This window comes from Macrotis lagotis, chromosome 4 (genome assembly GCF_037893015.1).
Source record: "Macrotis lagotis isolate mMagLag1 chromosome 4, bilby.v1.9.chrom.fasta, whole genome shotgun sequence".
Taxonomy (NCBI): domain Eukaryota; kingdom Metazoa; phylum Chordata; class Mammalia; order Peramelemorphia; family Peramelidae; genus Macrotis; species Macrotis lagotis.
Window position 1 is genome coordinate 30,613,417 of NC_133661.1, and position 27,865 is coordinate 30,641,281.

A 27,865-nucleotide genomic window follows, 5' to 3' on the forward strand; every position below is an offset into this window, starting at 1 on the left:
TGTTACTTCTCAGTCCTGACTGGTTTTCTTCTCCTTATTTTCAATCCTGACTGTTCATCCAGCTGATGAGCTGATGTAATGAGAATCTGTGTGGAGGAAGATCAAACATCTCCCATCCTTTAATTTCTAAAAAAACAGAGGCTTTATGAGCAGAAGAGAAGGGAATGAAGCTGGCAAACAGTTCCAGGACCTAAAATCGAGGCAGCTTCTCATCTAAATCCTGGCATTGTCTTCCTCTCTCTGGTTCTCTCTTTTTTTGCCTTAAAATGAACAGATGACCTCTGAAGGCTCTGTCTACTCTTAAACCAATGACCCTTTCATCCAAATGGCCAGTTTACTAAACCAAGTCCCTCCTGGCTCTTATGTAACCCAATGACCCTCCGATCCAAATGATCAGTTTTCTAAACCAGGGTCCCTCCTGGCTCTTACTTAAGCCAATGAGCTATGAGCTAAATGGTCTGTTTTCTAAGCCTTCAAGCTCTTACAGTCTAGGAAACTTTGGCAAAAAATATTGATCTTCATCATTCAATCAATCGTATTGGTACTAGGCTTGGTGGCGATACAAATATACGATATCTCTCTCTATATATATTTATACACATATATATGTGTTATATATATATATGTATATATATATATATATATATATATATATATATACATATATATATATACACACATGTAAAGGTAGTCTTATAACGCGATGGGGAGGGGAGGGAGGGAAAGCCCTGGGCCCGGCCTGGGCAGATGAAGGAGCGCGCGTTGGCGAGCTTCGCTTTTCCGAGTCCCCGGGCCTGAGGGGCCGCCACTGTGGCGGCCCCTGACCCTCTCCCTGTCCTTCCCCTTCCGGGCCGCCACTGCGGCAGCCCCTGACCCTCTCCCTCTCCTTCCCCTTCCGGGCCGGGGCGAGCAGACTCCCTCCCGAGGGCAGGCCCGCCCGGCCCGGGGCACGCCTCGAGGCGCCCACGTGGCCAGGCCCGGGTGACGCAGCGGTTGGCAGCCCGGCCGCCCGCCCCGTTGGCGGGGAAGCTCCCCGAAGGCCGGGCCGCTCCGGCCTTGCTTTGGCTGCGGGCGCCGAGCGCGGCCCGGAGGCGGCTGAAACGGCTGGGATCGGGCCGGGATGGGGCCGGGCGTCGGGCGCCGCGCATGGCGCCCGCTGCGCACGCAGCCTGGAGCCGCGTCCCCCCGCCGCTCCTCGCGCGGATTGGCCGCGCCTCTCAGCGAGCAGCCAATGGCGGGCTCCGTGCCGCTATTGGCCGCCGCGCCGCGCCGGGGGCCGCCCCTTCCGCCGCGGCCGCTCGGGGGAGAGGCCGCCGCGGGGCTCCGGCCGGAAGTGACGTGCGGCCCCGCGGCCCGGGCCGCTTCCTTTGCTCTGGAGCCGGGACGGAGCTGGCGGCGCACGATGCCCAGCAAGGTCCTGTGGGGAGACCTGATGGAGGAGGAGGAGCCCCTGGACGGGCCCGAGAGCCCGCGCCGGGACAGCGGCCGGCACAAGGTGGGCGCCGCGGCGGCGGGGGCCCCGGGCCGCCCTGTCAGGCCCGCCCGGCTCGGCCGGCCTCCGTGGGGGGGGACGCGGCACCTGCCCGCCCCTCCCCCCGCCCCTCCCGCCCGCGGGGGGCCTGAGGCCGGGGGGGGCCCCCTAGGGGCGACGCGGGCCCCCGAGTTGCGGGGGGCCTGCGGGGGGCCGGGGGCCGGGCGCCGTGGGGCCTGGAGACCCGGAGCCGGCGATGTTGGGGACCGCGGCCGGCCCGGGCCCGGAGAGCCGCCGCGCCGCCCGGGGCCCCGCCGCCCCCGGCCCGCCTCCGGAGCCCCCCGCGCTGAGCAGCGAGGATGCGGCAGAGGCGCCCCTCCAGGAGCCCGAGCGCGGTGGGTGCAGACGGACCGTGCCACCCAGCACGGCCCGCGGAGGGCAGCCGGGCGCCCCCGCCAGGAGGGGCCTCGGGGGAGGCACGGGCTCCAGGTTGGGGAGGGAACGTTCTGGAATGCCAAGTGCCCCCCACAGCCGGTGTCGCCCCATCGGGGCCCGACTTAAAGGAAGCGGAGTGTAGGGAGGTGGCCAGGGCGGAGAGGGTCCGCATGGCAAAGCAAGCGCTTTGTGCTCGATGCCAGCAAGAGTGGGCACCCGGTGGTCGACTGAGGAGGGGCACAGCCGCTTTGACAGCAGACAGGAGACGAGAGAGCTGTGAGGTGGCAGAATGGAGAGCAGGGGACGGGCACAGGATGAGATGTGGCAGCGATTTGGATTTCTGTGCCAAGGGAGGAAAGTTATGGAAGACACAGGGCGGGAGCCTGGATGGTGGTGCCCTCAGAAACGGGGAGGGTTTGGATAATAAATGGATTCGATTTTGGACATGTTGAATTTGAGATGCCCGCAGGATATCTACTTTGATGTGTCCAGCCTGTACTGTAACTCAGAAGAGAGACTCGGGCTCCGTAAATAGACCTAGAAATCATCTGCATGGAGATAACTGAACCATTGGACTTAGATGTTCCACCAAATGAGGGCATGGAGAAAAATTAGAATGGCATCTTGGAGGCTACCCCCTGTTAATAGGTGTAGCATGGAGACAGATCCAGAGAAGGAATGACCAGACAGGTTCCAGTTTGGTCTGTGGAAGAAGAGAAGGGGAGCATGCATATTGGGGACTCACTTGGGTCCCATTGGAGGGCCTTGAAAAGCCTACTGTTGAGTAGATTTGATGAGTAACCATTGGGAATTACTATTGCTTCTACAATTATAAATAGTTGATTGTTATACACAGACTTATTCTGAGGCTTAAATGAGTTCATGGATTTAAAGTGCTTTGCAAGCTTTACAGTATTATATAAATATCAGTTATTATTTAGGGATCATTAGAGTTCCCAACAAATAACTTGATAGAAGGAGTACAACTCAGTGTTGAGGACAGAATTTTGGGGGACATCCCTAAAGATGGGGGAAGAAATCATGACCATAAAAACAACCGAATTCAGAGAAGGAGATTTTGGAATTGCAATGGGATAGAAGACGAGGGAGGGAAAAAGTATTAAGAAATGATAGTTCAACTGCTCATGCTGACATAGAATTCAGTTCTTCATCCTGAATTAGGAACAAGAATTAGAGGTCTGACCTAAGGGATCTAGGTCATCCCACACACATAGGCCCCTTTAAAAGCAATCAGAGCCAAAGGTTTGTTTCTAAATTGTGTCCATAAAGTCCTTTAGTCTTTTTTCCCCTCCTCACCACCTCCCCATTTGACCAGGAGAGTGTGTGTGGGGGAAAGAACTGTTCTTGAAATTTCTTCATTTCAGGCTTAAATTATAGACTACAAGTGATTTCTGATTTGATAAAAATGGGACTCTAAAATTCCTTTAGAATTCTAAAAACATATTCTCTCAAGAGTATAGGATTTTGGGGCGGCTAGGTGGCACAGTGCATAAAGCACTGGCCTTGGAGTCAGGAGTACCTCGGTTCAAATCATGTCTCAGACACTTAATAATTACCTAGCTGTGTGGCCTTGGGCAAACCACTTAACCTCATTTGCCTTGCAAAAACCTTAAAAAAGGGGGGGGGTATAGGATTTTGATCACTAAGCTATAACAATTAAGAATTTTCCTTGAATCAAGAAAGAATCTGATTTAATTTTATTTCCTTTTCCCTTTTCTCCATTCCAAATCAGAGTTGAGAAATCTTTTCTTGAGAAGGAACTATTGTGATTTCCATGATTTTGTGTGTGTGTGTGTGTGTGTGTGTGTGTGTGTGTGGCATGGGGGGATGGTGGGAAGGGAGGTGTGTGGGAGATTCTGTATCCACTGGTAGGTTACTTCCTTACCTTCTCCCAGCCCTTTAGATATGGATAAACCCAGTGTGCAGCCCTTCACCATCTTCTCTTTAAATATTCTCTCATTTGATTTTTTTTTTTTTGGCAAAGCAAATGGAGTTCCCAAGGTCACACAGCTAGGTAATTATTAAGTGTCTGAGTTCTGATTTGAACTCAGGTCCTTCTGACTCCAGGGCCAGTGCTCTATCCACTGTGCCACCTAGCTGTTCCTTCATTTGATTTTTTCCTGTTTCCACATCCCTGTTCATTAGCATTATGCAACTGATTCCCAGATTATTTATGTCATATACCACAATTTCTTCCCATGATCCTTGTTCCAAACTTTAATCTCTACTACCTGCTGGATATTTCCTCCTGGATGTCCTCCTGTCTTACTGAAACCTCAAACTCAAAATGTCCAAAATATTGAGCTATTCTCTTTCCTTCTGTCTTTGTTCTATCTGTCTGTCTAACCTTTTCCCCTCCCCCTCACTTCATTGATCACAATACCACCAAGTTCATAACAATATTTGTATTCCCACCTTTCATGTCCAGTAAATTGACTCTATAATTTTTCTCATTTTCCTCTCCTTTTTACTACATGACTTTAGTGATTCCATTACTCATGCTTTGAATGAATTGTTTTTTTGATTCCCATCTATTAAAGTTTCTGTATTTATTATTCAAGGCACAATTTAGATGTTAAGTCTTCCATGGCATTTTCCTTGATTTCTGTGGTTTTCTCCTGCCACACCTAGAAAAATGTATTCTCTCTCTTTCATAGTATAATAGCAATGCCTTGATTCCATTTCTTAGTGTTGTATTTTTGTTGTTGTTCTGGCTTTTGTCTAATATAGCATAAGCTCAGGGCCTTACTCATTCATTCTGCTTATAAAGTTTGACTTGAATTAATGGGCATTGATCTAAATCCCCTGAAGTCATAATGAAAGAACTTTGTGGCAGTCTTTTTTTTATCATTTTATCTTACTTATTATTTATTTCATCAACAGAGTGATAAAAGGAAGCTGAACCACCGAGATGACCATAAAAAGAAAATGGAAACTTCAGATACTGATGATTTAGATGAACTCAGTCCCCCCAAATCCAAAAAATCAAAAAGGAAAGAGAAGCTAAATGGAGACACAAAAGAAGGACTAGATAGATTTCCAAGTGAATTTTCAGGTTCACCCAAACCTGACAGGGCAAAAAAGAAAGACTTCTTAAATGTGGAAGAAAATGGAAAGTCTTCAAAAAACAGATCATCTCATAGCAACTCCAGCCACGCTACCAAATATAGTAAACTAGAGGAGGTATTAAAGTTTTGTTTTATATTCCGTGGATATATTCATGAATCCTTGATACCATCATTGTGGGTATTTTCTCCTGTAATGTAGTTCACAATCATTTGCAGTTTTTAATATGAGACTCCAAAAATGTTTAAACAGGCATTTTTCCCAGTGCCTTAGACTCGTTACCAAGTTCTTTTAAGATCACATGTTGACCAGTGTAGCAACATTCACACTTGTGGATCTTATCTCCTACATTAAACTAGAGATGCACATGCATATATATATATATATATATATTTATACTGCCTGTGAGTGGAGATTTTATTGGTAAATGAGTTTGGACAGTGAACTAGACACCTGTGCACACATACACATTGGACAGTGAACTAGATACATGTGTGCACACATGCAGAAAAATTAAACCGTTTATAAGGACATAGGTTTTCTACAACGCCACATTTTTTTGGAGAAAATATGACCTGTATTTAGATCAATACAGCATAAAACTTGGAGATTGAGACTGATTTATTTAAACTTAGGGATAATCATACTCAAATGTCTGCTGTGTAGATAAACTTTGTTATTTATTATGTATTGACAAGTGTGTTGAATTCTTAGGAGATGTTTCCTTAGAATCCTACGTGGCCTTATATTTAGCCAGGCTCAACGTACAAGGTCTTTGATTAGTGTAAATTTTCTCCTTTATCTTTTTGCATACGTCTCAAATAGAGATGAAACTTGTAATGTCAATAAATATCAGTGATCTGAAGAAACAATGAAACTATGAGCTATAGTTGAAATGTTTTTGTCCACTGTGTGATTTCTTTCAAACCTAGGTTTATAGACCTGACTTAGTTCCCATTATTAATCTGGTCTGTATTTTATTTCAATGTTCTGCTTTAATTTTATGTCATATAAATATTGATATATATTGATAAACTTAGTTTAGTACATGGATTTATTCTTGAATAGCAAATAAGAACTAAGCATTTGAAAAAGTTTTTTTTCTAATTTTATTTAAGGCAGTGGGTAAGTGACTTGCCTAAGGTCACACCACTAGGTAATTATTAAGTCTCTGCAACCAGATTTGGACTCAGGTCCATCCTGACTCCAGGGCCAGTACTCTATCCACTGCACCACCTAGCTGCCCCTAAACATTATTTTAAATGAACTATTTAAAAGGGACTCTAATATCTTTTAAGGTGTCAATTTATATTCTTTGTAAGATTTGTATTTTATAAAATTAATAGTAATAGGTGAATATTAACTTAGGAATCTTGGAAAATTTTTACCTGAGTATAGAATTAAGGCTGAAGTATGACCTACCTTTGAACTCAAAATTTAATTTTGATAGGACCTAACACCTGAGCAGAGGGAAGGTGCCTTCTCCCGATTCCCAATCTCAGAAGAAACTATAAAACTTCTCAAAGGTAATATGAAGTTTAGTTCAAAAACTACTCTTGTGCCTTTTCTGGTCGAAGTAGCTGATCTTTTAATATGCTTGTGTCTGGGCTGTCCTTGTTGATGTTGATTTTTTTTGTTATCTTAAGGAGTCCTGTTTCAAAAGCTATTTTTTTAACATTGTGAATTAGTTATAGGCTAATTATTGCTTATAAATGTGATCTTTTATTATTATTGGTGGTGGTGTTGCTGATAGTGAGAAGGCAGCATGTCATAATCCAGAGATAGCTGGTCTTAGCCATAGAAAGACCTGGATTCAAGTGCTAACTAATATATATTAATTTTGTTGGATGATTCCTAGCAAATCGCTTGACTGCATAATGCCCAAAGAGCTTATAGAAAATATTGAAGATGGTTGTTGATTTCCATGGGTGAAGAAAATCTCTATGCTGGAAGTTTTCTAAATTCAGTGAAATTGGATTTAGACTAAAAAAATTTTTTTTTAAATTTAATTAGCTTGAATACTTGTAATCTATCTTTTGGGATTTGATTGATTTTTTTACCTGAAAATTGATAGGGTTTTTTTAGGCTGCTCTTTTTAAGCCTTGGTTGAAGTTAAAGCTAGCAATCCTTGTGTGCGGACTCATTATGTTGAACTTCTGATTTATTTTGTCATTTGTCATCATACAATGTCCCAATCTTCTGATCCCTTCTTTTTAATAAGTGCGACAATTTAGCCCATTGTTTGTTCCCCCAAATTTTTCTTTCTTTTTTTTTTGCAAGGCAATGGGGTTAAGTGGTTTGTCCAAGGTCACACACAGCTAGATACTTATTAAATGTCTGAGGTTGGATTTGAACTCAGGTCCTCCTGACTCCAGGACCAGTGCTCTATCCACTGTACCACCTAGCTACCCCTCCCCCAAATTTTTCATTGATGAACTGACTGCAGCAAGTTCTTAATGAGTTGTAGGAAAGGTAACCTTCCCAGGCCCTTCTATCTTTTCTGTGAATATAAGCAGAACTACATTATAAGACTGGTGAACATGATGACCTTCCTTCTTTGGAGAATAAATAAGAATCTGACTGTCATTTGGACAGCATCTCCACAGAAATCCCTAGGATCTGTGTTGGTCATGCAAGTAATAGATTTGGTGCTGCCAGAACTATTCTAACAAAATTTCATTTTACAGCTCGAGGGGTAACTTATTTGTTTCCCATCCAAGTGAAGACATTTAGTCCTGTATACGAAGGGAAAGATTTAATTGCTCAGGCACGGACAGGAACAGGGAAGACATTTTCCTTTGCTATCCCTTTGATAGAGAAACTCCAAAGAGATCTGGAAGAAATGAAAAAAACCCGATCTCCAAAGGTAACCATTACAATATAGGCATGAATTACTTTAGATAACATGAAGGAAAAGAAGTTGTTGTCTAAGCTTCAGTGTCTGAAAACAAAAAAGTTCCATGAGCCTTCTGGGTCTCAAAGCAAACATTTCATTGTTTTTCTTTTTTAGTTTTTGCAAGGCAATGGGGTTAAGTGGCTTGCCCAAGGCCACACAGCTAGGTAATTATTAAGTGTCCGAAGCCAGATTTGAACTCAGGTACTCCTGATTCCTGGGCTCTATCTACTGCACCACCTAGCCACCCCCCAAAGCAAACATTTTAGCAAGAATCCTTTTACCTTTTGGTAGTTGCTAAGTAAAAATTTTTGAAGCACAGTGTTAGTACTCATTAGGAGTCTTGAGATTTTTTTTTAATATTCATATAGCAGGAAGCTGATATATTTATTTTAAAAGTGTTTACACCTGTAATTTTATTCATGAATTCTTTTTCTTAGGAGTACACACTTGTTTTATGGGAACCAAGATTTTTTTTAAAAATTCAGTTTTTCATGTGAATTTTCATGTGAAATTAGAATATTATACAGATAGTAGTAATAAAGTTCTTTTGAACCACTTTAATTGAAACTTTGGTGATTCTTTTTAGTGATAATATGATGCTGTAATCAACCCCTGCTTTTAAGTATGTTTCTGTGTGAATTGAGGTCTTGGAAAAGCATCTTTTTTTTTTTTTATACATCATTATCCAGGTACTTGTTCTAGCTCCAACAAGGGAACTGGCAAACCAAGTAGCCAAAGACTTCCAAGACATAACTCGGAAATTGAGTGTGGCATGTTTTTATGGAGGAACACCATATCCAGGCCAGAGTAAGTGAATGTTCATCATAAAATGGTTGGTATATCAAAAGAAACAGAAGAAACTCTTAGACTTTTTTTTATAAATATTATTGACTTTTCCCCCCTAGTTAATCACATTAGAAGGGGTATTGACATCTTAGTTGGAACCCCTGGGCGGATCAAAGACCACCTGCAGAGTGGCCGTTTGGATCTCTCTAAATTGCGACATGTTGTGCTTGATGAAGTGGACCAAATGTTAGATATGGGCTTTGCTGACCAAGTGGAGGACATTATTCATGGATCTTACAAAACAGGTATTTCAAAATAATTTTAGGAGTTAGTTTAAAAAAATAATCTTCATAAAATTCCTGGGTTTCTTGAGTATTCATTGACTTTCTTGGAGTGTGTGTATGCATATATAAATATTTGAACTTTGAACTTAGAAAATACGCATTCATCTTTGGTTTGAGAATTTGGCTGTAGACCTTTGAAGAGTCTTATAATGATATTCTAGGATACTGAACCAGATTTATTTTTTTAAGGTTCCGAAGACAATCCTCAGACCCTCCTGTTTTCTGCAACTTGCCCACAGTGGGTATATAAAGTTGCCAAAAAATACATGAAAACCAAATATGAAGAGGTTGATCTCGTGGGGAAAATGACTCAAAAGACTGCAACCACTGTGGAAGTAAGAAATCTTGTTTGAAAATAATAATAAAGTTGGTTCTGCTATATTGAGACAAAGTATCAAGCTGTGCAAAATCTGCAACAAAATCATAGGGCTTATGGGAGAATTGGAGTTAGGAGTCCCACCTTCAGAAACGGCCTCAATGACAAATCAGAAAATGATAGAACTTTAAGAAAACTGCAGCACAGTTTTCTACATGTTAAATAGTTAAAAAAAATACTACAAAAATAGCTTCAGCATCCGTGGCCTCCTGCCTAGCCTCCTCCCTGCACTTCTTTTTCACTGCCCAAATAAGGCTGGTGGAAACCCTGACCTCAGGAGCCTTCCTCAAGATGGGGGTGGGGGATGAAGATCAACCTATCTCTGCCTGCAGTTCCTTGTGCACCAGAAGATAGTAACTTTGGCGCCTTACCTTACAAACACCTAAAGTTTGTTTATGGAAGGATTGTAGCTAGTGAGTTTTTTGAAGTGGCAAATTTTTTCTGCATTTCCAGTGTTTCTCTTGAGGAAGCAAACTCAAATCTAGGTCAAGACATTCTCTACTTTATCAATAGAAACATGCATTTATAGCCAAACTAATTCCTAGCATATGCATAATGCTTTAAAGTTTGAAAAGTATTTTTCAGCAACCCTTATGAGGTAGGTGCTCTTATTCATTAATGGTAGCAATTAGTGTTTAGGGTAGGAGTATTTGAGAGCATAAAATGAAGTCTCTGCACCCATCCAGGCAGAGCCTCCTTTTTTGGTTCAGAGTCAGCAGAGATCCAGATATACTTGGTCTGGGGCAGAAGATCAAAGGTCTTCGATGTAGCTTTGGAAGTTATTGCTCATTTGGGAAGTGGAGCTGACAGGGCCTGTCTTTCTGTGATTTTGTAGATCATATTTTTGAAATTTTCTCTCAAAGCATTTGGCTATCCAGTGCCACTGGTCTCAGAGGGCAGCAGTGATTGGTGATGTCATTCAGGTCTACAGTGGAAATGACGGGAGAGCCATCATCTTCTGTGAGACGAAGAAAAACGTGGCTGAAATGGCCTTGAATCCTCACATAAAACAGGTAGTCAATTTCTGTAGAGCTGTGGTTGCTGTGGCTGTGGAGAAGGAAAATTATTGGCAACTTGTTGGTTTGTGGGATATGTTGGATTGGCATTCAGAATTCAGTTAAGGTCAAATGATTGTCAGAAAAATGATCTTTCATGTCAGGTCATTTGCTCCATTATACCTACTTTTAACTGCAAAACAATTTGATTTTTAAAATACATTCTAGGCAGGTATCAGATGGTATAAGATTTGAGTGAGTTTCTGCTATTTAAGGGAGGATTTTAGCCTTGATTTATTAAAATATTCAGCAAACTAATAGTTCCCTTTGTCATTTTAACTGTTGTACATAAAGCTGCTGTGATTTTTAAGTAACTTGTGCAGACATTCTTAAGAATTGCACATGTTTCCATAAAACATCCTATGTGCTTGTACACCAAGAGGTGAGTCCTCAGTGCTCTTATGTTTTTTCCTTCCTCTTTATAAATAGAATGCACAATGTTTGCATGGTGATATTGCACAGTCACAAAGAGAAATTACATTGAAAGGCTTCAGGGAAGGCAGTTTCAAAGTTTTGGTGGCAACTAACGTGGCTGCACGTGGTTTGGATATTCCTGAAGTTGATCTCGTGATTCAGAGTTCACCTCCACAGGTAGGAGATGTGTGTGGGGGGCAGGTATGGTTTTAATTTGAAGGTCCTGCCATTTTCATTTTGAGAGCAGTTTAAATAAACTTCATTGTTTATTATTGGTATGTTCATGGTTCTTTGGGATCGAGAAGCCTGAGGTGTTGTCTGGTATTCCTTAACCTCTTCTAAATTCTTAAAGATTAACTTTGCCCAATAGCTCCAATAGTTGGACTTTTCTTATTCCTATTTAACAGTTGAGAGAACACTGAGGCTCAGACAGTTTAAATGACTTAGGCAGGGTCCCTCAGCTAAGGAAGTATGTGAGGCAGGATTTGAAGTCAGAGCTTCCTGACTCCCACCCTTAAAGACTGGCCCTTTGATTTTACATATCCAAAGCCGGAAGCAGCAAAGTTGCCTAATGGAAGGAGGAAATGGACCGTGGAAAAGAGTTAGATAGGAGGGAAGATCGGACTTTGACTTTGTAGAAAATTGTTTTCAAAGAAATCTTTGAAAGATTTTTTTAACATAGCTATTACATAATTTTTTAGCTCTTATTATAACCTTCCTGAATGCAGTTATAGCTGTTGTCCAACATGCCAGAAGTTTCAAGAGGATTATCTCTTCTTATTCAGGACGTTGAATCCTATATCCATCGGTCTGGACGCACCGGGAGAGCTGGGCGCACAGGGATTTGCATCTGTTTTTATCAGCCAAATGAAAGAGGCCAGCTGAAATACGTGGAAGGAAAGGCGGTGAGTCAAGCTGTAGCCAGAACTTGGGCCTGCTGCCCCTGCTGCCTTGGGGGGGCTGGGGGGGGGTGTTTTTCTTTAACTGTCAATCATAGACAGGGATCTTTTGTTGATTCTCAGTTTTTGTTCTTGGATATGAGACTGTTTTGCTTTAATAAACCTTTTATTGTGGAAAAAGTCTCATTCTTAGTTTCTCCTGCAATTTTAAGAAGCTTGATAGTTTAGAAAGATAGGAATGAAACAGGAGTATTTCATCTTAATTTTATGTTAGATTCTTTATTCCAAAAAATGGGTCAGTTAATTATTAGTATAGGGAATGAGAATTTCTTTGAAAGTTGATTTGGATATTAAAAAGCTATTCCTCCCTTGCTGTTCCTACTTGTGAACTTCTACAACAACTTAATTCTCTGTACTACTTTCCTTACCTTTTTGCTCTGATTTTTTTAATTTAAGGCTGTCCGAAAAGCACTTCAAGTCATTCTGTCTTTTTATCCTTCACTCTTGCTGGCCCCCTTCCTTTTCTGGTCACATCTTTCATGCATGGTGTCTTTCATATTATTTACTGCGGACAAATCATTGGTGATGATATGCTAAAACATTCAGACAGCCATCTTGTGACTTCCCATTGCTCTTTGGGTCAGTTCTACAGTTTGGATTCTTTCGAGATCTCAGTGTTTCATAATTCTCAGGGAAGAGAATATTGATGTTTAAAAGAGGTTCCCCCCCCTCAGCAAGCAGCTTGGACACATTGAAAGCAGTATGTGGTTTTCTAATTGTAATTTAGCCTATTCTCCATTGAGTTCTGGGTGCATATCATTCTTTATTTTTAGAGTCCTTCTCTAAGATGTTTACACTAAGGAATTCAATGGATCACCTGCTGAATAATGGTATAATAAAGGTTCTGAAAGAAATTACACATATGCTGATAAGCAGTAGCTTGTGTCAGGAAAGACTCCTTGTTGACATCAAAGGAGTCATCTTTTGGAAATAATCAGTTCATCATCCTATTGCAACAAACAAAAAATTCTATCTTATCATTTTAGTCCTACATAGACTTAAATCTGGAATTTGGAACTATTTCAGTGTATGGCCAAGAAAATAAAAATTGCCCAAATGTCTTAATTTGGTAATTATTTCCAGAGACTTCCATTTTATTTAATATGATTCTTTCATTTTTCAGGGAATTACTTTTAAACGTGTAGGTGTTCCAACTACAATGGATTTAGTTAAATCTCGAAGCATGGATGCCATCAGGTATGGGTTTTTTTGAAATGTAATGTTTTTTTCTCTTTTATTAAATGTTTATTAAGTACCAACTTTAGTGCTTTGTTTAACAGAATTTCTTTTGCCAAAGTTCAGATGACCAGTTATCACCAGGATGGTTAGCTACATTAAAATAATTCTTTTTGCAAATTCGGACTATGAAAATGTGAATATATTTCTTCTTGAGGAGAAAGAAGCATAGCCTACTATTTGATAATCATAAAGATTCCTCATTAGTTAGATCAACTCATAATTCTTTCATAAGCCAGCAATCAAGTTTATAGCACTAATGGAGAAAATTAAGTTTGTTAATAATCTATTCAAGATTAAGAATCTTGGATAGAACATTTATTTAAGTCCATATTGAAGCAATCCATATTTAAACAAGTCATGATAAAAGTGACTAATATGTGTGTTACCTAGGTTATATATGACCCAACAAGCTGGAGGAGTAGACATTTTCTCCAATCCTCATGAATTCTTGGAGCTCTCTAAAAATAAAAGATAGAGCAGTTGTAATTGTCTTTACAAATTAAGACATACCCAGAATTCTGAAGAGATGTTAACTTGATGAACAGCCAAAAATCTCTTATCTCTAATATGCTCATTCAACCCCTTCTCTACCAACTCCCATATTCTAGCAGAGCCCTTAGGCTTCTGTCTAGGGATCTAGTGAGCATTTTTCTTGATGCTACTGTCATCTTTGCTCACCCCATCATCCTTTGGCAACAAGCAACAAAACTTATCTCTGCTCATTTTTACTTGTGAGAAGGAGCAGGAGGTACAGGAAAATGGAAGTGTGCTCTCCCTGATGGTTCACTAGCAATGCTCAGTCAGAGAATTAAGGAATAGAGGGAATGAGGGCAGTACATCAACCTGGCAGAAAGATTCCATCATGTTTAAAGAAAAAAGGGATTGGCTCCTAGCTGAAGCCATTTCGATCTCTTAAGAAGTCATGTCTAGCAGAGATTGAGGTTAGTGAAAAGTGAATTCCCTGGTCTAGGAAACTGCGAAAGCTTTGAGATCTAGTCCTCAGGGGAACTGCCATCATGGAGGAGACAGAAGGTAAAAATAGAATATAAGGGAAAAAAGACTGAAATTGCCAAAGATCTCAGGAGTAAGTAAACTTGGTTAAAAATCTTGAACAAATACAGCTAAACTAACAGGAACAAAATTAATAACAGAATGGAAGATAGTCTTCAGGACAGATAAACAAGTCCAACTATGTCTCTGAATAAATATTTCAAGATAAAGAAAAATCATCACCTCATGAGGCATAGGACCTTGTGGATTCTCAAGAGAGTACAGAGCTACAGCAAGAGATTTCCTGAATGATTGAAGAGATAAATAAGCATCATGAAAGCAGAATTTATGAACCTGCACAGTAGAAATAATTTGCAAAATAAAAAACTGCAATAGTGGCAAATCTAACCATCATTTCACTTACACCCCCCCGCCCCAAATCAAGAGAAATAACTGATTAGGAATGCAAATACACAGAAGTATAGGACAGATTGGAAAAGACAATTCAGTACTTATGGCAATGCCAGTTTGATATAATAACCTATCAAAAGACAATTTGCAATCAAAACTATCAAGTGATATTTTAAAGAACTCAGTAAAATAGTGATAAAATTGATTTAGGAAAGAAAAATGTCTAGAATGAAATAACTGCTTATTTGATAAAAACTTGAGGAAAAAGTAGAAAGTAGTCTGGCAGAAATCAAACTTAGACAACATCTTATGTCATGTTCCATAATAAATTCAAAAGAAGTTTGTGATGTTAAAGATTGCACCAAAGAAAATTTTGAAAAGCAGATCATATAGGGGTAGCCAGGTGGTGCAGGGGATAGAGCACTGTCCCTGAAGTCAGGAGGACCTGAGTTCAAATGCAACCTCAGACATTTAAAAATTATTTAGCTGTGTGGTATTAGGCAAGCTACTTAAGCCTTGCAAAAAATCAAAAACAAAAGTAACTTTCACTGCTCTGGGTAGGAGATATATATTTTTTTAATTTTTTTTTTTTTTTTGCAAGGCAATGGGGTTAAGTGGCTTGCCCAAGGCCACAAGACTAGGTAATTATTAAGTGTCTGCATTTGAACTAAGGTACTCCTGTCTCCAGGGCCAATGCTCTATCTACTGCGCCACCTAGCCGCCCCTAGGAGATATATTCTTCTTAAACGAAGGATAGAGGCAATTGTAAAAGATACAGACTGCAGTTATCTTTGAAGCTAAAAAGTTGCACAAATAAAATTACTATATATAAAGCAGTTAAATGGTTTAAATAAAATAAATTTTGCAATGGATTTCCTAGCTAAGGGTTGGTCCAGATACATAATCATATGACCAAAAGCTATTTATTTCCCAATCAATAAGTAACCAAAGGATATAAACATAGAGTTCTCAAAAGAATTGCAAATTACTAGCAACCAGATGAAAGAAGACTCCAAATCACAAATGTTAAGATCTTAAGTACAGCAGAGCATTGTTGGTAGAACTGTGAACCATCAGTGAAGCTATTAGGGAAAGCATTTTGGAATTAAGCAGATAACGATGTTAAAGTTTAGTTAATCATTTGATCCAGAGATTCCTTATACCCAAGGAGATGATTGATAAAGAAGTCCTCATGTACATCAAATATGTATAGCAGCACTTTTGTGATAGCAAAGGATTAAAAGATGCCCAATGATTGGGAATGCTTTCAAATTATAGCCTGTAAAAAAAGAATTTACAACAGAGAGAGAAATAAAGAAGAATGAAATTGATTTGGAATTGGCCAACAAGAAATCCTTACCTTTAGACCCATTACTGTCATGGAATTTGACTGCAAAGTAAGAATTGTGTGTGATGAATATAGAGAAACATTTGAAGATCTTTATGAAGGAAAGGCTGCAGAACCAAGAAAACAGCAGACAGTGACTTCAACAGAAATAGACCAAAATTACATACCAAAAAAATTAAAAATAATTTTTCCAAAATTATAACTACTAAACATGGCCCTAAAGAAGACAATTTTATCCCACTTCTTTGAAGAGGTAACAGGTCTGTGACTGTATATTTTCAGACTATTTCTATTCCATTTATTGTTTTACTGATTTCTTTTTTTTCTTTAAAAATATTTATATGTGATGACTTTGGGGGACTATCTGGAGAGATTGAGGTAATACAAAAATAAAAATAATGCTATGAATTCTGTTATACTATAATCTAGAAGATTAGAAGAAACATTAAACTTAGATATATGCAAAATATTGCTAGACTTTTGCATGTTTTCAAATCATTTCTGAAAATTTAATAATTAATGGCTAGAGCATCAATTATGAAGGGATAATTTAATGGCTTTGTATTTGGTTAAAAATTCTACAACCTTACTTGGGAATAAAAATTACTCTTTATAACCAAAAAAATTTATATTAAATAAAATTGTAGGTCCCTGGCTTCTGTTTCTTTTGTTGCTGTTGAATTTTTCCGGCCATCAGCTCAGAGACTGATAGAGGAGAAAGGGGCAGTGGATGCCTTGGCAGCAGCATTAGCGCACATCTCAGGTGCCTCCTCTTTTGAACCTCGATCCTTGATCAACTCTGATAAGGTACAACTCCTTGGGGCAGTGCTAATGGAGGGCAACAAATTCTAACTGAACTTTGATAAATGTGCCTTAGTACTACCATGATTGTTTTAACTCCCTTCATGTACCATTCTTCCTATGTCCTATGTAAGCAAAACATGCTTTATTCTATTAGGAATTCTCTCTTAAGGAATTTCCTCCTTCAGGAAATATTGAATCTACATCTGTTCCAAATGCTAGACTCTTTAGAAGGATGTGAAAGCAAAAATTCTTACAAATAAGTTTGACAGATGGGCATATAGTCTCTCCTTGAGCATGTTCAGCCATGGAGAGTTTACTTTCATGAGACATGGACTTCACCTCTAGACAGAGCTATCATTCAGAAGATCTTCCTTTTTGGAAGTGAAATATGCATTCTTAGAATTTCTTCTGCGGGGGCGGCTAGGTGGCACAGTGGATAGAGGACTGGCCCTGGAGTCAGGAGAAGCTGAGTTCAAATGTGGCCTCAGACACTTAATCAGCTGTGTGGCCTTGGGCTAGCCACTTAACCTCATTTACCTTGCAAAAGAACCTAAAAAAAAAAAATTACTTCTGAACAACGGTCCTGGTGCTGCCACTCTCTGCCTTTGGGGAAACCAAGTAAATATTCTTGTTTCATCCCAACTCCTGTCAATAACCACATTGCTTTCTCCTCTCCCCAAGGTCCCATTGTTACTCTGTCATCAAATCTCATTGTATCTCTGTTAGTGGTTTCTTGTAGCCCTGTTCTCTGCTCCTACATTCATGTTTCTCATGCTATTTTCTGGTGCATCCTCTACTCCATGGCTAAAAGAACAGAATTAGAAGTTTCTAAAGTTCTCAAAGTTCCCTGTTGCCTAACCTAACTTTGACCTTCCTTTCCAGCCTCATTAGACGTTTCTTCCATTCAGAATCCTGCTGTCCAGCCAAACTTTTCTTCCTGTTTCATTTAACATTTATTTTTCCTGTCTCTTGGCTTTTTTACTGAACAGAGATGCATCTTCACCACACCTCTGCCTTGTAGAAACCTGTGATCATTCACCATCTTCTGCATGAAACCTGTCTTGACCCTCCCCTTTCTTCCCTCCTCCCAGCTTATTTTGTATTTTGAGTATACAGATTTGTATACAAAAAGGATGCCTTGCTAGAATGTAAGCTCCATGGGGGCAGGGATGGTTTCATTTTGGTCTTTATGTACTGTTACTTTCAGTTGTTTCTGACTCTTCGTGGTCCCATTTGGGGTTTTCTTGGCAAAGATCCTGAAGTGGTTTGCAATTTCCTTCTCCAACTTATTTTGTAGATTAGAAAACAAGCCAACAGGGTTAGGTGACTTGCCTACAGTCTGACTTCAGGCCTGGCACTATACTCCCTAGTTTTATTCTATTAAAAGGTGGTTATTGGCTCATTGGTTGGTTACTGTTTTTGGAACTAGTTTATCATTATTGTCAGTATCCTGTGCCTGGAATTGGAAAAAGTGCAGTAGATGTGGTCTGACCACACAAAGAAAGAAAGAAATAACATTAGCATAAAGGTCTCAAAAGTGATTTCTATACATTATCTCTTTGGATTCTGACAACAAATCTCTTGAGGCATATGTGATTATTATCCCCAAGGCTTAGAAAAGTAAATTAATTTACTCATGGTCACACAACCAAAGGGACAGAAAACAAAGCTCTTCTGTCTTTTGTTCAATACCAAACCAGGTAGAATATAATTGTGATTTCCATTGACTGTAACCCTATCCTCTGTTAATGTGACCCAAGATACTTTTCTTATGGTAGAGATCACATTTCAGAACACTTATTATGAAGTGTTGCAGTTGATTTGTGAACCCAAAATACGCAACTTTGTTCCTCTTAACTTTGCTTCTGTTGATTTAGCTCAGGACTGCAGCCTGAGATCTAAGTAACATTCAGTTTATGAAAATTTAGCAAATTGAAACCTATTCTTTATCTTAAATGTGAATTGAACTTCAAAAGCAGAAAGCAACAATTCTTCTACAACAGGTTTCCAGTTTTCATTTTGTTTTCTGTTGTTAATTGAGGCATTTTGGTCATCTGGCATATTTCAGATGAAAAGTGTGCTATTTTGTTCCCACTTGAATATCTTAATTTTAATATATAATATTTATTGTACAAGTTTTACATGCATTATCTCATTTGATCCTCAATGGTGTGAATCCTCATTTCCTCTGACCTTTTAGGAGTTTGTGATGTTTAGGGTGGCAGCTCTGATAAGTAACACAGAGCTAAGAGGAGCTCGATCTAGAAGCCATGTCATTTATCTCCTACTGCGTTCTTTATTTTGCCACATGAAGAATCATATACCTACCAATGTTTTATTAAATATTAATTTTTTAAACTCTTATCTACTTCACTAAAAATACTACAGCACACAAACAGTGGAGATAATATAGCATTGTGTGTTGATTTATTTGGTAAATGATGATTTCTATTTTGGAAATAGCCTACCAGATGTCGTGGGTCATATTGAATGATCCTAAGGTGCTTAGTCTTATTACTCTCTGTTTTTTAAAATTATATTAGGAAACAAATATGTTGTCCAATGGATTTTCGATCTAATTTACTGAAATGAAAATGCTTGTTATTGTGAGTGGTTGTAAGATCTGCATTTCATGCAATTCATAAAGTCTTTCTCTTGCTTTATGTGTGTGGTTTTAAAGGCAAAATCTGCTTTCATTTTTCTGAAATTCATACTCTATGGTGACTGTGATCTCTATTCCTGAAGGGGTTTGTAACTATGACTCTGCAAAGTCCAGAAGAGTTACAAGACATCAGCACAGCTCGGAAAGAGCTCAGCAGAAAACTGAGTAGTGACACCATGTCCCGAATTGTCCGGATGTGCCTCCTAAAAGGGAAAATGGTAAGCATCACAATTCCTCTACAAAACTTTGTAAACAAATGAAACCTGTCTAGAAGTTTAGCAGGTTTGAGATTTAGTGTTTAACAGATTGAAAAAATAATCTCTGGGGGTGGTTAGGTGGCCCTGGAGTCAGGAGTACCTGAATTCAAATCCGGCTTCAGACACTTAATAATTACCTAGCTGTGTGCCCTTGGACAAGCCACTTAACCCCATTTGCCATGCCAAAAAAAAAAAACCCTAAAAAAAGTCTTTGGGGACTAACTTGTTTCTGATGAAATACTGGGACTGGAGCAGTAACCCTTCTCTAAAGAAAGCTAAAAGTCATTCTTCTTGTTTCTCAAAATCCAAAATTCCTTATAGGTAGACATCAGTTCTTAGGGTTTTTTTTGTTTTTTTTTTTTGTTTTTGGCAAGGCAAATGGGGTTAAGTGGCTTGCCCAAGGCCACACAGCTAGGTAATTATTAAGTTGTCTGAGACCGGATTTGAACCCAGTTACTCCTGACTCCAAGGCCAGTGCATTATCCACTAGGCCACCTAGCCACCCCAAGACATCACTTCTTAATCCTTGTAGTTGTTTCTGTTAATTCAAGTTGGACTGATGTTTTTATTGGTCTGGTAGCTTAACACATAGGCAGCTTTGGTAGAGAGGTAAGCATCTGATTCCTCTTTGTTACTTTGCACCATATAGATGATGACATAAAATTGCTTTTAACTATTTAGCTAATAATATATTTGCATGGGATTTCACTTAACGTTTCTCTTTAAAAAATTTAAACTTCTGGGAGATTATAAGCAAAGCCTATTTTAGGGGAAGATTTATCTCCTAAATTTAAAGAAATTTTTACCATTTTTTTCCTAGGGTGTATGCTTCGATATTCCAACAAGTGAGTCAGAACTAATACAGGTAATCTTTTTTGTGTCTACTTTTAGAAGAATATTTACTAAGCTAGCTATCCTGAATACTATGCTACTGTGAAATGACCTGATTGTTTCAAGTCATTATTTGCTTTGAAAAAAAAAACCTTTTAATATATTCTGAATTGAAACACTGAAAAACACCATTTCCAAATACCTATCAAAGCGCAAAAATAGATTTCTACATGGTCACAAATTTCTATCTTATACTCCCTGCCCTTCTTTAAAAAGTATATAGCATTCTAAACAACTATAAAATAGTGCCCCAAAGAAATTCTGGAGCAGTAGAACCAGTAAAAAGATGAGATTGAAACTATCTTTTAGCTCAAGCAACTTAGAAGTTTAGTAAGAAAGTCTGTCTCACTTGGATAAAAGGGAAATCTAGTCCAGGATAGGAAGCATCCCAGCAAACTAATGGGAGATCCTAAGCCACAGTGCACTGGTGCAGGCAAACATCAACACGAGAATACCCCACATGCCTCATCAGGGGAATGGCAGACTCCATCTCTGAGAATCTTTATGTTCTTCAGCATAGTCACCAGCAAATAGTAGGCGCCAACCCTTCAGGTGCCTAGGCAAACAGGCAATCATGTACGCTGGCCCTCCACATGCTTCAGCATAACCCTGAATAGACAACCACTATCAGCCAGAACACAACATCATTTAGTGTATCCCTGTGGAAAAATATAAAGCACTCCACCAGCCTAAGCACACACCAGATACCAGCACCTGGAACTTGACTTGCCACCAGGTAAGCTGCCAGACTCCAACTTCCTCTAACTGTGCCACCCCCATCCCCTCAGTTCACCAGAATAAGGCTTCCTTAATGGCCTCAAGGTTAACATCAGTGCAGCACCAGGCAAACAATAAGGGCCTGCAGCTTCTGGCACAAGAAGACTGAAACAGTGCTACTTCTACCTGGGAGCAGAGAAATTTAAAAGAAGGGGAAACAAGTAAATAAAAGATGTGTTAAACATACAATGACAAAAGAATCTGACCATAGAAAGTTATGGTGACAAAGCAGATCAAGATACAAATTCAGAGGATAACAATAGTGTGAAAACATCTATGGATAAAGCCTCAAAGAAAAATGGGAAGTGATCTCAGTCCCAGAAATAACTTATGGAAAAGTTCAAAAGAACCTAAAAATCATAAAAGAGATAGAAAAAAAATTAGAAAAAAAAAAATAAAAATGACGAGAATTATTAAAAGAGCCAACAGCTTGGAAAAAGAAAACGGCTACTTAAAAAGTAGAATTGGTCAACTGGAAAAGGAAGTGGTAAGGAAAACAAGTCCTTAAAAGTTAGAATTGGGTAAGTGGAAGCTAATGACTTAAGAGCCATCAAGAATAAATCAAATAAATTCAAATGAATGAAATAATAGAAGGAAATGTAAAATACCTCATTAGAACAACAATTGACCTGGAAAATAGAAACAGGAAAGACAGTGTCAGAATCTTCAGACTACCTGAAAGCCAAGAAGATCTGCATCTTTCAAGCAAATGTCAAGGAAAATTGTCTTGATACCCGAAAACCAGCGGGCAAAATAGACATTGAAAGAATCTATAGATCACCTCAGGGAAGAAATCCATAAAATAAAAACTCCAAGGAACATTATAACCAGATTACAGAATTACCAGGTCAAGGAAAAAATGCTTCCAAGTAGCCAGAGAAACAATTCAAAATCCGGGAGCAATAATCAAGATTACATAGGACTTAAAAGTTGTAACATTAAAGCATTAGAGGTCATGGAACATGATATTCTGGAACCATGATATTCTAGGACCAAAGCCAAGAATCACATACTTGGCTTAATTAAGCCATACTTCAGGGGAAATAATGGACATTCAATAAAATAGAAGGATTTCAAGGTTTCATAAGAAGACCAGAATTAAACAAAAAAATTGAATATCAAGACCCAAGAGAAACCTAAAAAGGAAGAGAAAACCTAAGGGAACCAATGGAGCTGAATTATTTATATCCCTACATAACAAGATACTTGTACTTCTTACCTAGAAGATATGAATATAAGGTGAATTTGAAGGACTGACATAAAAAAAAATTAAGGGAGGACAAAGAGTACATTGGTTGCAGAAGAATGGGGGAGAGGGTAGAATGGGGTAAATTATTTCACATGAAAAGGAGCAGAAAAACTAATTACAGTGGAATGAGATGGGAGGGTGGGCAATGGGCCCTTACTGGAGCCTTATTTTCATGAGCATTAACTCAAAGAGGGAATAAAATACACAATCATTTGAATATATAAATCTTACCTGATAGAAAAGGAGAAGAGGACATTCAAAGTACAGGGTAGAATTGACAGAAGCAAGGGCAGACTGGGAAACCTTGTTGAGGAAAGTATGTCAGGAAAGAAGACAAATAGGATGGAGGAAAATACACAAGAATCATAACTGAATGTGAATGGGTGAACTTTTTCATACAGTAGAAACAGTGGATTAGAAACCAGAATCCTACAATTTTTTTTATGTGATACACACTTAATTCAGAGAGATAACATACAGAATAAAGGCAAGGGGTCAGAACACAATCACAGCAGCTGAAGTTAAAGAAAAGAAAAGCAGGGCTTGCAACCTTGATCTCAAAGCAAAAGTGAACCTAATTAAAAGAGATAAGCTACATCTTGCAAAAAGGTACAGTAAACAATGAAGTAATACCAGTACTAAACATATATACAACAAATGGTATAGCACCCAAATTTTTTACTGCCATGACTAAACAAGATAGATTCCATTGCAAAATATAAAATAGATAATTTTCATTATGTTAAAAGCCTTTTGCACAAACAAAATTGATGCAACAAGATTAGAAAGAAAGATGGAAGCTGAGAAACAACCTTTACAGGAAGTGTCTCAGATAAAGACCTCATTTCTCAAATATTTAGAGAACTGAGTCAAATTTATAAGAATATAAGCCATTTTCTAGCTAATAAATGGTCAAAGGAGATGAATAATCATTTTTCAGATGAAGAAAACAAAATTACATAGGCAAGGGGTGGCTAGGTGGCACAATGGATGAAGCCCCGGCCCTGGAGTCAGGAGTACCTGGGTTCAAATCTGGTTTCAGACACTAATTACTTAGCTGTGTGACCTTGGGCAAGCCACTTAACCCCATTTGCCTTGCAAAAAAACTAGGCATATGAAGTTCTGTAAATCACTTTTGATTAGAGAAATACAAATTAAAACAACTCGGGTGCCACCTCACACCTAGCAGATTGGTTAATATGACAGAAAATGATAAATGTTGGGGAAGATGTGGGAAAATAGGAACGCTATTGCACTTTTGTGGGGTTGTAAACATTTAATTAATCCAGCCATACTAGAGAGCAATTTGGAACTATTCCCAAAGGGCAACCAAACTGCATACCCTATGAACCACTAATATCACTACTGGGCTTGTATCCCAAAGAAATCATAAAAGGAAAAGACTTCTATGTGCAAAAATATTTATAGCAGCCCTTTTCATGAGTATTCAGAGTATTGGAAACAGATGGGCTGCCTATCTATTGGTATATGAATATAATGGATACTATTGTGCAATAAGAAATGCTAAACAGGAAGATTTTAGGAAAATCTGGAAAGATTTGTATAATTTGGTAGTGAAATAAGTAGAACCAAGAAAATTGTACACAGTATCAGTAACATTGTGTGATAATTAACTATTAATAACTTCTCAGCAACACAATGATCCAAGACAAGTACAAAGGACTCATGAAAGGCAAATGCTATATACATTCAGATAAGAATTGATGGAGAGGCAGCTAGGTGGTAGAGTGGAGGGGCAGCTGAGTGGTACAGCCCTAGAGTCAGGAGGATCTCAGACACTTCAAATCCCACCTCAGACACTTAATAATTATCTAGCTGAGTGACCTTGGGCAAGTCACTTAACCCCACTGCCTTGCCAAAAAAACCTGATACACTCAGAAAATAGATTGAAATGTACTTTTCCCCTCATTTTATTTGATGTTTTTTCTTTTGATCCACTTCTTTGTTCACAACTGTGACTAATGTGGAAATAGGTTTTATGTGATAACATGTGTACAACCTCTATCAAAATGTCTATAATTTTAGGAAGACAGAAGCGGACAGAATCTTTTTAAAATGAATGTTAAGGGGTGGCTAGGTGGCGCAGTGGATAGAATGCCAGACTTGGAGTCAGGAGCACCTGAGTTCAAATCCAGCCTCAGACACTTAATAATTACCTGTGTGGCCTTGGGGGCAGGCCACTTAACCCCATGGCTTTGCAAAAAAAAAAAAATGTTAAAAATTATTTTGACACATAATTGGGGGAAAATTAAAATACTACTTTTAAAAAAGAGAAAGTATACAAGAATTTCTTCAAGTTTTATTCAAAACTTCTGCTTGCTGTTCTTCTTGCCGAACTTTATTCTACAGTGTTTTTTAAAAGTATTATGATAACTCATTTTTGCAGAGGGGTAGGTGGCAATCACTCTTGCAACTTGTGTAGAAATGTTGGTCCATTTTCTATTGACAGTGAAAGTTCTGTATAAACTCCCAAGAACAGTAAATATCCATTATCTAATAGTCAGATATGATGGGGCAAATCAAATTTCTTAACCACTTAACTACATTTAAATACTTAACACTTCCTGTAAGTTTATAATCAGAGTCCTTTTCTTCTAACCCCCAGTGTTACACTAAAACCTCATTTATTTCCCCTAATTAGGAATGAGTTTTTTCACTTCCTTTTTTTACCTCTGGTAACTTGAATTTTCTCTTTTAACCATCATAAAAACCAAAACTTTGGATGCTAATATTTCTAGAACACATTACAAACTACATCGATTGATGTCATGCTCTGATGCCTCATTCTGACATGGAGGTGACTCTTGGATTCTTGTGGAGCAGGTCTACCACACTGGAAGGATTTCTAAATCAGGACAAGTGATGGATTCCTGGTCTGAAGCTCAAGCTTGACTTGACTTCGGGAGGGAGGGTCATCAGCAGTTGGGATGGTTTGGCCATTTGAAGCTATCCTAGCTTAAGGGCTTTGAAGATTAGCATTTGCCTAGGTGGAATGAATACTGTCATAGGGACAGAAAACAAGCTTTGGAAGTATTGCACACTTCACTGTCTCCTAAAGGGCTTAATCTCCGAGTCACAAGACCTGGGTTCAAGTTCTGACTTACCATGCATGCAGGCAAGTGGCAGTATTGGTCTTTGCACTATCTAGAGTATCTGTTGTCAGCATTAGTTAGTTCTTTGAATTTTGAGTTCTTGGAGTTTCTTGCCTGCCTATTAGATTTTCCTCATTTCAGATGACATTTTTTCTTATGCTTTTGAAGCATACCTAGTTGATTTAGATTGATGGTTTTTAAGGGGTTTTTTTTGTTTCCATCTAGTGAAGCTTATGGACCTCCTCAAAATAATGTTTTTAAATGTGTAACATAAAACAATTACTAAGGAAACTAAAAAAAACATCATGAGCTCTACATTACAACATACTTCATATTGGATAATTCTAAATTTAAAGAGATTCAGAGCCTCTCAAGAGCTGTCATTCATGAGGTTTATGGCATCTTTTTAAGACTTCTCAGAGGCATTTTTCCACTTTGACTTTTTCTATTTCCTCAGTTTGTCTGATAAATGACTCCTGAATGAAAGGGGCATTGTGGTTTTGTAAACAGGGATTAGGGGCAGCTAGGTGTATGTGGACAGAGCATTGGCCCTGGAATCAGGACCTCAGACACTTGACCTTAAATAACTGTAACCCTGGGCCAGTCATTCACCCCAATTCCCTCTGACAAAAAATAAAAAATTAACGGGGGGGTGGTTCTGCTTACTTCCTGGAATTCTGTGTAATTTTTTATTAATCTTGTAATTTGTCATCACAGGCAGAGTGGAATGATTCAGATTGGACGTTATCCGTGCCAGATGCTTTACCTGAATTAGAAGAATATTATGATGGAAGGAGATCATCTAACACAAGACAGAGAGGTGGCCGGTCAGGTGGTCGTTTTGGAGGCCGATCGGGTGGTCGTTCTGGAGGCCGATCGGGTGGCCGTTCAGGTGGCCGACAGGGTGGTGGTCGATCAAGAAGTCGACAGGATAACAGGAGGCGTGGAGGTGGAAATAGATCAAGAAGTCGGGGCAAGAAACGAAGTGCCAACAGTTAATTCTGCTGATATAAGCTAGTTTATTGGGTCAAATCATGTGTAACATCCACCACAAATTGGATCTTCATAGTTGAGGGGTGTATCTGCTATTTGCAAAAGCACTTGGTCATATTTTTCAAAAATAACATACAACTATTCATGTGAAAACAAATCTACTTATCCAGTTATACCTTTGAATAAAAAAAACCTTTTGTCTCTTTTCACTAAGTGTAATGAATTTTGATATTTTCAAAATTTCTCATTTCTCTTTTCATGAATCCTTGACTTTTTGGTGTGGGTCCTGTCTTTATTATCCTGACTCAACAAAACCTCAAGAGCAAGGATCTTTCAGCTTCTACTGAAAATCCAGGGACAAAGAACTAGTCCACCTCCTTGTGTAGATGGACAACCTACCCATCCTTTGGACACCTGGAATTTACTAGGATGACTTCTTACTTTGAATGGCTGTAGCTAAAAAAAGCCAGCCAGGGCTTGGGTGGTAGATGTTGCTCTGTTCACTTCAGATTGTTAGGCAAAAATCATTGAGTTTGATGCTGGGCCTGCCCACATTGCTCACCTTTTTAACTTGGTAGGCCCTGTGAAAGCATGTGCTACTTTGTTGGCATAGCCATTGAGAATGCAGGGCTACCTCTGGGTGCTGAGGTCCTGCAAAGATATTTGAGAAAACATGATCTGTGCTTTGTGTTCAGCTGATTCCAAAGTTTGGGGAAGAACTTTGCATATACTTCAGAGCTGTCATGTGGAAGGGGGTTCAACTTCCTCTGTTGGATCAGAGTGAGCAGACCTGGGAGCAATGGGTAGATTTTGGTTCCAAATAAAAAACATTCTAATAGAGTGAACAAGGGTATAATGTACTACCTTGTGAGGTAGTAAGCTGACCGGCATGGTCATTGGGACTTTGCAAAAGAAGGCCGGAAAAGCATTTGTTGGGGATTCAGTAGGAAGAACTGGGGTTGGGCTCCATCAATTAGTTGGTCTTGTGCGACCTTGGGCAAATCTGAGTCTGGATGAACTCAACATAAACGATGGGATGGGCTAGCTGGTCTCTAGGGTCCCTTCCAGCTACGAATTTGTGATCCTCGATCCCCATCCCAATCTTCAACTGTGAGATTCTAGGATACTGGAGGAAGAGGGAGGAGACCCAAGGAGTGGGGCCTGAGCCAGAAAGCCCTACTTCTGCTTAGCAGTGACCAGACCCTCCACTCCTGCTAAGGTGGCCCAAGGACTAAGAAGGTATGGGCTGGACCTCAGAGCACTTCGACTTCCCTGCCCCTACCGCTGGCAAGCCTTCACTCCCAGGAC

At 39.4% G+C, this 27,865-nt stretch overlaps 1 protein-coding gene across 1 annotated transcript; it reads left to right on the forward strand.

Annotated features, from left to right (window-relative positions):
• Nucleotides 1-1,318: 1,318 nt before the first annotated feature.
• On the forward strand, nucleotides 1,319-26,766 carry DDX50 (DExD-box helicase 50). The gene is made up of 15 exons (XM_074232414.1): nucleotides 1,319-1,495; nucleotides 4,811-5,110; nucleotides 6,444-6,519; nucleotides 7,681-7,859; nucleotides 8,579-8,696; nucleotides 8,795-8,980; nucleotides 9,209-9,354; nucleotides 10,259-10,408; nucleotides 10,880-11,041; nucleotides 11,650-11,769; nucleotides 12,947-13,020; nucleotides 16,459-16,618; nucleotides 19,361-19,495; nucleotides 20,355-20,399; nucleotides 26,282-26,766. The coding sequence occupies exons 1-15, from the start codon at nucleotides 1,403-1,405 to the stop codon at nucleotides 26,561-26,563; spliced, it is 2,226 nt and encodes a 741-aa protein (XP_074088515.1). The 5' UTR covers nucleotides 1,319-1,402; the 3' UTR covers nucleotides 26,564-26,766.
• The last annotated feature ends 1,099 nt before the right edge of the window (nucleotides 26,767-27,865 follow it).